This window comes from Alternaria atra (assembly GCF_907166805.1).
Source record: "Alternaria atra isolate CS162 genome assembly, contig: 28, whole genome shotgun sequence".
Taxonomy (NCBI): Eukaryota; Fungi; Ascomycota; class Dothideomycetes; order Pleosporales; family Pleosporaceae; genus Alternaria; species Alternaria atra.
The window spans coordinates 2365752-2378451 of NW_025091326.1; the positions used below are offsets into that span (position 1 = coordinate 2365752).

At 50.5% G+C, this 12700-nt stretch overlaps 2 protein-coding genes across 2 annotated transcripts; both read left to right on the top strand.

The window, feature by feature from the left end:
• Positions 1-2607: 2607 nt before the first annotated feature.
• Positions 2608-9053, top strand: ALTATR162_LOCUS7827 (uncharacterized protein; the record flags this gene model as incomplete). The annotated part of the gene is made up of 4 exons (XM_043315456.1): positions 2608-3038; positions 3101-4476; positions 7741-8744; positions 8793-9053. 4 exons carry the CDS (start codon positions 2608-2610, stop codon positions 9051-9053), a joined length of 3072 nt encoding a protein of 1023 aa, XP_043171391.1.
• A 1810-nt stretch (positions 9054-10863) lies between these two features.
• On the top strand, positions 10864-11466 carry ALTATR162_LOCUS7828 (uncharacterized protein; the record flags this gene model as incomplete). The annotated part of the gene is made up of 1 exon (XM_043315457.1): positions 10864-11466. One exon carries the CDS (start codon positions 10864-10866, stop codon positions 11464-11466), a length of 603 nt encoding a protein of 200 aa, XP_043171392.1.
• Between the last annotated feature and the right edge of the window lie 1234 nt (positions 11467-12700).

The window sequence follows — 12700 nt, forward strand, 5'->3', positions numbered from 1 at the left end:
GCTGCTCATCTACAACACATGGTGGGGCGTAGCTGCTCCGCTGCCTAGTTAGGTGTATTATTTCCTGCTTTTCTAGCGCAAAGGTGACCTTGTTGGCCTCGCCCCATGCTCTAATCTGTCTTAGATCTGATGCTAGGAGCTCGACGTTGTCATCCATAGAGTGTGAAGCCCGGTACAGGCATATGTCGTCTGCATATCCGAACCTCCGTTCTGTGTCCATAGATAGTAGCTCTGCCAGGTACAATGTGTATAGAATAGGCGAGAGAGGCGAGCCTTAAGGTGTGCTACAGGCGACAGGGTAGCTTGGCGTAGTGACATGGCCAAGGCGTACTCAAACCCTCCGTTCAGTGAGGAATGAGTCTACAAAGAGCAAAGTCCTTTGTGGCCAGCCCTGTTGAGCCATCCGGTGTAGTAGGCAGTTCTTAAGGAGCGCATCAAACGCGCCTTGCACATCTAGGGTGACTATAGTGACATGCTTTCTAAGTATCCATGCTGCTTCCGTGTCGTGGGTGAACGCTGCAGTGAGGTCGGCTGCAGAGCGCTTTAGGAGGGCGCCGCCATGCTGGGGGCTGAGGATCTTGTGTGTCATAGCAGTCCACGCGATTCTTCTAGCTACTGTTCGTTCGAGTCCCTTTCCAATGCAAGAGAGAAGCGCTATCGGTCTCTAAGAGCGGGGTGATGTTCGGTCTATCTTTCCCGTCTTAGGTATCATTGCTACCTCGGCGAGCTTCCACTGTGCTGGGAAGTAATTGAGCTTAAGGCAATGCTGGAAGACTCTTCGTATGAGTTCCCCAACATAAGTGGCATCTATTAGCCAGATCCTAGTAGCTTCAAAGGCTTTCAATATAAGATTATCTATAAACAAGGATTTCTAGGCGCTCTAGAAGAGTGGGAAGAAGTCTCCTCTCTTAATTGGGATAAGGCCTTGAGCCTTATAGAGATAGTTAGTGAGCTCGTTAGAGTAGGCTTAGGAGAGTGGCTTAAATAGCACTACATTAAGCGGCTAGAGCGTATAAGTTGAATAGGGGGGAAGGATTATAAGGAGAATCCCGTAGCGATCGCAGTAGCTGATAAACTCCATCGTGATATAAGATCTATGGCCATCAAGGATGAGCAGTCGCCATCTCCCTAATCGCTGCTTTGTGTAGCGATCAAACACCTGCTCTAGCCAAGCTAGGCCTACGTCATTGTTTGATCAGCCTGTTAGAGATGATGTGATAAACACCTCGTGTTTTCTAGCCTCAATATCCTCCACCCAGCTCGATCGTATGGCTCCGTGAGCAGCTGCGTAGATAAGGCTTAGAGGCAGCGAGCTCCCATCAGCGCAGCAGCAGGCTAGGAGTGTTAGAAACTCGCGTGATCTATCCTAGAGAGATGCTCAAACCTCCTTCTTTTCCTATTAACGCCTGCTAAATATCCTCTTGCTTCTGCCTATTAAGCCAATTAAGAAGCCCTTCTTATCTATATTGTATATATCTCGAGCCTCAAGGCGATATTCGGTGATCTTTTAATGCAGTAGCTCGAAGTAGAGACGGTATTTTGACTTAGAATCAGCCAGGTGGCGCGTACGATCCATAGCGGTGGTCCACTTTAAGATGAGGTAAATCTCGTGTTAGTTGATGAAGCGGGTAACCCAGCTCTCGCTGAGCTGCTGATGGGCTACTTCTGATGAGAAAATTCCTGATCATCTCTCTAGGAGGAGGTAGGCCTTGCTTAGTAAGCTTAGTTATATACCGTACAAGTTCTTGCTCTTAATGTGGCGCGAGGGATTGTTTGTTGGCTATATAGTCGTCTCTTGAGCGTGAAACGCCTCGATGTCTCCGGCTCAACACACTCCTTAATACGTTATACTTATTAGCATATTGCTAGTATATAATTTTATCTCCAAGCTCTCGCGATGGATTCAAACTTGGACTCCCGGAGAAGCAGTAAAGATAGTATTTGTTCCGGTATAGGACACGATTGAAGAGTTTAACATTCGCCGTCCAAAGAATACATATGAGCTTTGCAGTTGCTCATAAGATCGTTTTTCACCGTGCTACATCCACAATTATTTCGTTTATCCAAACTTCATAACCTAAGCTTCAACTCTGTGATTTTGTGGTGGGGTGGTGGTGCCGAGGATCGATAGGAGATCTAGATGGATCCGAGCGCCACAACCTAGGGCTGCAGATAGCGTGATGCACGCGTTTAAAAAGTAAGTGGAGACCATACATAATGTGGTCGAGTACGGATAGTTCAGTCAATGAAGATCTGGGCTTTCCATGACTTTCGCATCTTCCCCTTCCCATTCGAGTTGTATACGCGGTACATTCCGACAACAACGATTGCAAAGATATATTGTGCAGTCTTGCGAGGCTACAAGGTTGACTTTCATCATGCAAGAGTTCAGTTGAGAAGCGTTACCGAACCAATCAGCTCCACTGCGCCTTGCCGCAGCACACCAAACCACTACGAACGCCAAGATGCACCAGCCACCACCAGTGCAGCGAGACGCCAGAAAAGGTATGGCTCAGCTTGGTTGCTCGCAAACACGTCTGCGAGCTGAGATCCATTGTCCCCAACTCCTGCAGCCTGACCACCGAACCGTCCGCACAATCCACAGACATGGCGGAACCACTGTCAGTTCTTGCCAGCGTCGCTGGCGTGGCTACAGCCGGCGTCGCCATCTCTAAAATGATCTACGAAATTGCGCATACCGTAAAACACGCCCCCAAAGAAGTTTCGGAGATGGCGGGGGAACTCTCACTCCTGTCTTCCGTGTTGCGATACCTGCGCAGCGCGTTGGCGGAGTACATCGATGTTTGTAAACCGCGGCTTATCAAGGATATTCGAGGGACAGTGTCGAAAATTCACGACTTGCACAAGCAAATCAAAGACTTGACGAAGAACAGCACGAGTTCGTTTTACCGGGTGGGGTTGTTGTTTAAGAGTCCCAAAACGAAAAACCTACTCGCGCAGATTGAAGGGTTCAAGAACTCTGTGAGCGTTATGCTTACTACAGTTCAATTGGCGGCGGCCAAGAAGCAAATGAAGATGTATGTATCATTCGTACTTACTTAAAGACTGGAGTTTGAACGTGCTAACGCTACGCGTACAGATCTAAGGAGTTGGCTTCAAAGACCGACGTCGGTGAGATTCGACAGTTGCTTGAGAACCTGCTCTTCGCCAATCAAGACTCCATTAAACGGATTCGGCGGGAGCAAACATTAGGGATCGATCATTCGCCAGCACCACGGCCTGATGTACCACGTCGAAATCCAAGAGGGAGGTCAGACCTGGACAGTTTCTCTCCTTATGAACCATTAGTTCCCCTGCCCAATCATCCAAGAGGTAGACGAGGGCCGAGCTCACCGCATCCAGTAACACCTCGACCCGAACGGACTTATGGGTGGCCGGAGTCGACACCTGGTTCCAAGAACATTGGTGCGGATCACGTTGCGCCCATACCTCAACCGTCGTCTGTGAGACCAAGTACAAGACCGCGTGAATCGACCGCAAAAACGCCGAAGGGTGGAGTCGACAGCAAGACTTCTGTAGGCTCCCATGTCGATCCTCAACGACCCTCCTTTGTAGATTGGGACTCGGAAAAGGAGGAAGAGATTGGCACGGTACATTTGGACGATGGCGACAGCGAGAAAGACGGAGAGCCTACTTCTACGGCCCTTGTACCCGCGAATCACCACGATCCTGAGAAGCCGGCTCGACCAAAACGGGGACGTCGCAAGCGTGAAGAAGGACAGCGGAAGAGGGAAACGAGGTTTCAGATCCTACCCGGTCAGCGCAAAGAGCATACTCAAGAGGATCCGAACAGAGAGAACAACTCTGAGGAAGAAGACAAGTACACAGACGATAGTGACGATACTGAGTTCAGTGATGCAGCTGGCAGTAACGAAGATGCAGATCGATTCGTGGAATTTCTAGACACACTAAACCTCAAAGACAGCGCAGCTTCGAACAACATTAATCACAGCACGCCTTTGGCGCGGGAAAGAAGCCGCGATTATCGAGCAACCCTAGCTGACAACGCAAGAGCTTGGCGTGAAAAAGAATACTACGATCACAAGCAACGAAGAACAGACCTAACCCGCGAGATACGGTATGCTTCTCCAGACGATGCAGCTACTTGGTTGTATCGCCTGGTTTTTTTCAATGAAAAAAGTCAAGGAAACACAGGGTGCCCAAATGTAATCCAGCAACAAGACGTGGAAGTTCCACGCACAGCAGACCGGCTGTTGCTCCAATGGACAAAAGTGGAGCCGGCTACAGGCAATGTAGAGCATGACGCTTCCGATTCAGAGGCAACGATGGTCGATCCAGATCCATCCTGGAGCCGGCGACTACGGTCGCGCATCTCCCGCATCTCCCGTATAGCAGCTGAGGAAGAGCGGTCCATGCCTAGTGGTCCTCGCAATGTCTACTCCAACGGGTTTGATTACGAAGATCTCTCAGACAACCCATATGATCCCTATAGGTGTAGACACGGTCGTACCCGGCGCAATTGTGCAATTTGCAAAGAATATGACCCACGGGACCGAGACGAGACACCTGGATACGGGCCACCAGACCTGTCAACAATCAAGCTGCAAACAAGCACTTGATTGAGGCTTGACGAAAACTGCAAGTCAATCAAGTCAAGCCTCCGCCTAGTAATTTTGCAATCAATCAAGCCTTAGTGGCAAAGGCTTGATTGATTGGCTTGATTGGCTTGGTGTTTTAGCGTTAATTTTGGTGAGGCTATTAAGTTTGCTGTGTAAGCTATCTCGCAACAGTTTCATGGTGTTAAGTCTCGCTTACCAATACTAGTACTAATAACGTTAGTTAGCTATACTTCCGCGACGACCTTTACGTAATCACATTCTTTTTAGAGCCGCTAAAGCCTACTAATTCGCGTATACCAACGCGTTATTTCGTGTTATACTTGCCTCTATCGTCGCTATGCCGCCTAATCAACCCCCCAAACGTCCGCGCAGAGACGCGTTTACACCAAACAAGCGCGCTAGAGTCGCTGCTCGTGGTACAGAGTCGCAGCCTATCAACGTCAACAAGAGCCAACAGCCAGCTCAGCGTCTATCACCACGCAAAGCCCTAGCGACTGCCGCGTCCCAGGCCACCGAGCCGCCCACCTTCGAGTCGCAGTTGCGCGAGAGCCAGCCTAAAGCCGCTATCGTAGCACTAACTAAGGGCAGCAGCGCCGCGACGGTTGCTACAACTAAGGATGACGAGGACAGCAATAAGGATAGGGACAAGGGTCCTAATGAGCGCTTTGCCGATAACTTTGACGGCATAGACTGGTCGCGTTTGCCGCTATATTGCAAGCCTGTAGCCACCCAGAAGCAGCGCAAAAGCTAGATATACCGCTATAGATACCGCGTTGCGCTTATTAAGGACCCCGATCGTCTCTTTTTCGTCTGTCGCTATTACCACCAGCGCAAGTGGATAGACGCTAGGCAGGGCGGTATATACGAAACGACGCTCTTAACAACAACTTCAGCCCGCCATCTTAAGCAAGTTTGACGCGGCCATAGCCTTACAGCTCCTAGTAAAACGCACAGCACAATAAAGGCAGGCAAAGGTAGCCTGCGCGCCCTATTAAAAGCCGCTAGCGTTAAGGTATCGCAGGGCCTTACTAATGAGCTTAGGGGCTTTGATTGTCAGGCCTTTCGACATGCCGCAGTCGCCTGGCTTGTCGACGGCAACTACCCGCTCTCTGAGTTTCAAAGGCCTGCATTTAGACAGATGCTTAAAGCTGCAAACGTAGAGGCAGCTACGGCGTTGTAGACGTCTCACGCAAGCGTTTCACAGTACGTAATGCGTCGTTTCGACTTCATGTTACCCCAGGTTGTCATTGATCTGTCGAAGGCCCTTAGCAAGATTTACATCAGTTTTGACGGTTAGACAACAAAGGGCAGTAAACGCGGCTTCTTAGGCGTTGTTGCGCACTACGTTAACAGCGCTAGTGACCTTATAGACCTCCCTATCGCGCTGCCCCAACTAACAGGCGCCTATACTAGCGAGAAGATTGCAGAGGTTGTTAGCAAAACTCTACAGCAGTTCGGCATCAACTCGCGTACTGTTAGCTACTTTATGCTCAACAACGCTACTAATAACGACACTACTGTCCTTAGCATCGCGCAGCAGATGGGCTTAAATGCTGCCCATCGTCGCCTCCGCTGCGGTGCTCATACTCTTAACTTAATTGGTCAGGCTTTACTTTAGGGCAGCAATAATAATGCGTATGACAACGATAGCAGCGAGCTTGCTGTTAAGAGCGAGTTGTTACGCAACTAGCGCGAGGATAGGCCACTTAGCGTACTTCTTAGCGTAATCAACTACATTAAAACGCCGCAGCAGCTCGAGCTTTTTGAAAAGTTCCAGCGCCTAGCCAACGCTAAGCTGCCCCCTAATTAGCGCGAAGTACTTGCGCCTGTTAAGCCAGTCGTCACGCGCTAGAACTCGTATTATTCCGCCTTTAAGCGCGCTGTTAAGCTGCAGCCCGCTGTCAACGCTTATGCCCATCATCATATATGTCGCGTGCGAGATAAGGATACATATGCGATTAGCCGTGGCAACAAGCTACCTGAGACTGCGGTCTAGATGCGATCTAGCGGCCTCACAGCTACTGACTGGGCAGTTGTTACCGAGTATATCGACGTCTTGAAGCCGCTGAAGTCGGCAACAAAGCGCCTAGAAGGACGTGGCAAAGACGCTGAGGGTCGCGTTGGAGGCGGTCATTACGGTGCTATCGCTGAGGTTATCCCAGTCTTTGAGTATATACTTACTTACTACGAGCAACGCGTGGAAGCCTATGAGGCTGTTGACTATAACGCGCATGACGAAGCGCCCGAAGACCACCTTGCGATTAACCTCCGCGCTGCCTGGGCGAAGGCTAGTGATTACTACAACAAGCTTGACCTCTCACCCGCGTACTACGCTGCAACTCTACTCCATCCACGCTACAAAACGTACTGCGAGGTCGCTTGGGCGGACAAACCTGAGTGGCTAGAGGCTAATGACCGCGCGTTTCAGGAGCTTTGGGCAGAGTACAACACCTTACCGCGTGCTGTAAGGCGCCCAAAGGTTATCTCTAACGAGATCGACGACGCAATTGATGCTCTCCTAGACCCAGATGGCGCTATGGCTGCTACCGACGGCTATATGAATGAGTACGAGAGGTGGAAGGCGTGCGAACCGAAGGCTAGTAAGGGTAGCTACGCTGCGGTTCACCCTATTAAATACTGGGTAGGCTTGCGTGATCGCTACCCTAACCTTTCGCAGATGGCTATTGACGTGCTCTCTATCCCAGCTTCAAGCTGCGAGTGTGAGCGCATGTTTAGCGAGCTTGGCGATCTCCTTGAGCCTCGGAGACGGCAGATCTCACCTCAGTTATTAGCCGCTATACAGTGCGTACGGCGGTGGCATAGGGCTGGCTTTGATCAGGGCGGTAACGCTGCCGTAGCGACTATAACTGACGCTGATATAGACGCTATATACCGATTGTGCGATTGGGATCACGAGAACGAGTACTTAGTATAGGCAGTTGATTTGTATAACACCAAGCCAATCAAGCTTCCAATCAAGCCTCAAGCTGAAAACTATAAACAAGCCAATCAATCAAGCCTCGCAACAGATGTTCAAGCCTCAAGTCAAGCCGGAAGCTGAGACTTGATTGACTTGATTGTTGACAAGTCTGCGGGCCACGTAGACGTGGTCCGAGCCCTCTACGGAGCTCATGGACAGGTGATCCCATGAACCCTGGTGCCAGTCGACCGTTCCAGCCTGACGTTCCGTACGCGCATTACGAGCGGACTGAGCAAGAAAGAGCCTACCAAACATATCGCAATGAAACCCTGACGAAGGATATTGAACGACTCGAATCGACATTCCGCAGAACAGAAGCCTTGTACACGAAAGAAGTTGCTCACAGAGAGCGAATGGAGATGGCGCTCGAAAAGCAACACCAATACGCCCTAAAATCTATCCAGGATCAAGTCGAAGCGATGAAGAAGGAACACGACTCGACGGCCATCGCACTGGAGAAACAATTGGAACTCGACCTGACCAATGAACACGAAAAACGCTTAAAGTCTTTACGGGAGCATCTTGAAAAAGAGGCCAAACAGAATGCGGAAACCCAGCTGATACTGGAAAATCGCTGGCGTGCAACGCTAGAAGAACTCGAGAAGATGAAAAAGATGAAAGAGGAGGAATGGTACGCCAACGAGAAAAAGCAAGCCGAAGCCAAAGCGGAGAGGATGGAGAAAGCAAAAACAACACGTGCATGTCTCCAGATATCGACGCTCGCGGATCGAGAGCAAACTTGGAATCCAAAATTTCCCTCCCTCGGGATTTCAATCTCCCGCACCGATGGCGCGCCAAGTCGCATGTTCATCCACGGCACACTTTGCTTCACAAAACCCTTCCTCCCTTCTCTTAGCGAGCTGTATCAAGTCCTGAAGGCTCACGACTGGCAACCGTTATGGATGCGCGGTTCCAGTGGTGGAAAGACCTGGTTCTTGGGACGAACTCCTATTGCGGTGGATTTCTCCCGCCGAGATTACATGCCGCAAGTCGGAAAGCCTCCAGACCAGACTGGCGCACCCGTTCATGCAGGCGACATGGATGACGAGTACGCGGCTGTGGGTATGGGCTTAGTGGAGAGGGACGCAATCGATGAGCTTGACTTGGCGTACAAAGGACGGATGGATGGCCAGTATTATCGGTTTGACGTAGATCTGACTTACGTATGTCCGCCCTCCCCACAAGTATCTTATCTAACAATGATGATGTAGGAAGACGTCGAGAGTTTGATAGCGACTTCACTCCTCATGCGTGAACGACGGCATCGCAAAGCCTGTGTCGAAAACGTAGCCGGTCGCGCCGCATCTCCTTCGCGGAACTTATCTGCATCTCCTACTGGTTCCACGCCAACACTCGATGTGCCTAGGCCCTCGGGACGATCTACCACACCGCAACCTTCGAGGAGCGGAAATAGCGAAGAGAGGCCGAGAAGACACTATAAGAAGTCGAGTAGCTCGAGGAGAGATTTGTAGAGGACCAATCAAGCCATTGTATACATTTGGACAAGTACGCAACGGATGCACAATCCGATGACGCACTATGCGTGACTATGTTGTAGCAGCTTTGCTTCTTCATCAAGACTTAGAAGAGATGCGCAGCAACGCCCAGCACGACGGCCAAGACCTCACTGAGTTCTCGCCCCACAACAACCGTATCTGCCGCAGCTGTCGACGTAGGCGTCGAAGCACCAGCTCCAGATCATGTCGGCGAAGCAGAGCCTGAGGGCGACGAAGATCCGGACGACGAAGACCCGGCCGATGAAGGCGTGGTAGAGGTGGGTATAGTGCTGGCACTGCCTGATGGGGTAGGAGTAACACTACATGCATTATCAGCACTGAAGAGTACAAAATGAGTATCGGTCACAAGACCCTACCTTTGCGAAGCCGTAGGCGAAGCGGACCCATTAGCCGTGATCGAAGCAAGAGCGTCCTTATCGACGAGCTCCCCACCCTTGCTGGAAGACGAGGCCCGAAGCTGCAGACCTGCTCTCGCTCATGACCATGTTTGACAGGCAAGGGGTTCCCGAGCACGTGCTGTACGAAGGCAGGACCAGGCTGCAGTCTGAGGAAGCGGTGGCGCCGTTGTTCAGCTTTTCGCTGGTCAGGACGCAGACTAGGAAGCAGTCAGAGCAGCAGGTCGAGGGCCAGCTCTTTGAGATGCATAGCTTAGTGCAGCTGGCCACGAAGAAGTGGCTAGAGATGCACGATCAAGTCGGCATGTGGCAGAAGGCGTCGCTGCGGATCATGGCCGCAGCTTTTCCAGATGGGCAGTATGAAACATGGACAGCTTGTCGGGCTCTCCTTCCGCACTCGAGGAAGGTCCTCGGCTACAGTGTGGGAGAAGATGAGGCAAGGCTACATGGAACCATGATCGCGACTAACACCGCATGGTACCTGATGCTGGTAGGAGAGTATACAACATCGGAGAGGATTGGGAGAAGTGCCATAGTGGCACGTGAAGAGATACTTGGGCCAGAGCACCCTGACACGCTCACCAGCGTCAGCCAGCTTGGGTCGGTGTTGGAGAGGCAGGGCAAGTACGAAGAGGCGGAAGCGATGCATCGACGAGCACTGGAAGGATATGAGAAGGTGCTTGGGCCAGAGCACCCACACACACTCACCAGCGTATACCACCTAGCTTTCCACTTTCATCGACAGCAGCACTACCCTGCTGCATCTGAACTCTATCAACGAGCATACAACGGGTATGTCAAGGCTCTTGGTGCAAGGCATCCCACTACTGTAGCATGCTTCAACCATCACCAATCCGCTGTCAAGCATAGGGAGGTTTGACTAGTTTTCTAAGTCCACTACAGCGCAGCCAAGAATCGATTCTAGGGTTTATAATGTCTTATCCACCCTCTGTTGTGCTCTCTTCTCCTCATTCGACCTCTGTGCTAGATAGGCGTAGTGCACATACACCATGTGATACATTACACGACGGTGAGGCAATGTACAACAGCGTGTACTAGATACCTGACTAGATGTACCATGGTTGTATGACTCACTGATCTTAGCTCGCATGTGCAGCGTCTCTTCGACGCTAGCAAGGATATGGCCGACCCGCTTCGGCCGCCCTCCCTGCTAGCATGATCGAGGCGTTCATCCACTCCCGATAAGGCTGTAGTGGTAGGTCTTCGACAAATACTTCAGTGTGGCAAATCCGTCAGGCAATACATTTAATTATTCATGTTAATCCGCGGTCCTCTGGGCAATAGATGCTATTGAGTCATGTCGATTTGAGCAAAGAGGAGAGGATGTGCAGATTACAGAAGGAGTGGTCATGACTGCTGCAGGCAATGAATACAGCGGAGAAGAGGTGATGAAGCTTCTGCTCGAGCAAAGAGGAGAAGATGTGCATATCACAGAAGGAGTGGTCATGACTGCTGCAGGCAACGAATACAGCGGAGAAGAGATAATAAAGCTAATGCTTGAGCAAAGAGGGGAAGCTGTGCAGATCACAGAGGAAGTAGTCAAGGCTGCTGCAGGCAACGAATACAGAGGAGAAAAGATTCTAAAGTTTCTGCTTGAGCAAAGAGGGGAGGATGTGCAGGTTACAGAAGAAGTAGTCAAGGCTGCTGCGGAGAATAGACGGAGAAGAAACGAGATTATGAATCTTCTGCTCAAGAAAAGAGGGAACAATACCTGCATTAAAGATGGAGCAATACTGCAAATCGCAGCCCTATTTGATTACGCAGCGTTAAGAGTTGCGTTTGAGCGAAAAGGGGATAACATCCAGATCACAGAAGAGCTAGTTAAAGCTGCTGCAGGGAATAGATGGAGAGGAGAAGAGATCATGGGGCTTCTACTTGAGCAACGAGGGGAGGATGTGCAGATCACAGAAGAAGTGGTCTATGTTCCTGCGAGCAACCGACATAGCGCATAAAAATTCATCAAGGCTTTGCTCAAGCAGAGTGATGATGATCGTTTACTTGCAGAGTCGGTGCGCATTATCAATTTATTACTGCGCAAGAGAGTTGCAGTGAGGTTTTATAACAGCAAAGAAGTGATGATGCTGCTTGACTTGCTGCAGAGAGTGTACAACAGGTTCTCAGCGGTACGAATCAAAGTGTAGGATGTAGGCGAACATATGTCCTTTGTCAACGTAGAGATGTAACTTGTAGTCGTTGATCTAAAATATTGTCAGCGTTCTGGTCGATTCAACGAGACCGCTACGTAGTTATTAAGATGGGTTATCCGTTTCCAAATATCAGTACTGTCGCTGACGCAACGCATTGCCAAAGGCGAAGAAGAGACGAGGTGGCTGATGGCTGGTGGCTAGTGGAAGTGGCTGGAGAGACGACGTTTCTGGGTCTTTTGTTATCTCTGCCTTCGGGCATATGGCTGACTGACCTAGAACTAATCTAGGATAGCCTACTGCAAGCGAGGCAGGGGTAGGCGTAGGATGAAAACGTGCGCAGTGTGTACGAGGTGAGACCGGTTTTACAAGGTGCTGTACAAGCGCGAAAAGAAGTGTAGATGAAATATATTTAGGGCGGTTGTACCTTACACATGATGTTGTCAGCATAAAGGCGTCAAACATGATAGTCTGTTAGCACCATTAGCAGGCCCGATGGCCGACCCGCACCGACCACACCCTTGCCATGAACGTCGGCACCGGATGGCATTGCGAAGAGATAAAAGGGTCATTATCACCAACAGGACGGCATGCACCCTCAAATAGCATAGTACCTTGCTAAGCATAGCTACTATCAGATCTCTGCTCTACCTGACCCAGCGGTCATAAGCATCGACGATCCGAACTCCTTATCGCCCTCAGAGATTAAATTGAAGCACCTTTCCACCGCCCTAATAATTGCAGTGCTTATGCGAGGAACCATTCGTTGTATGACCGTAAGACAGCTGTATCCCCACGACATGCAGACCCTTTCCACCTTTGTACGCGCTTACAACGACAGCATTCTTCCAGTTACATTCACTCTACTTGCTGAAGCCTAGACTCGGATCTTGGTATTCTGTATCATGCGTATATGTATCGGTTGCGATGTGCTCGAGAAGTACGAGGACGTGGGGGGTCGGACGAGGGATCAACGGCGGGTCTGCGGAGCTAGGGGGCGGCGCGACGGTTTATCTCTATAGCATAGAAGCGTTCACGTTAG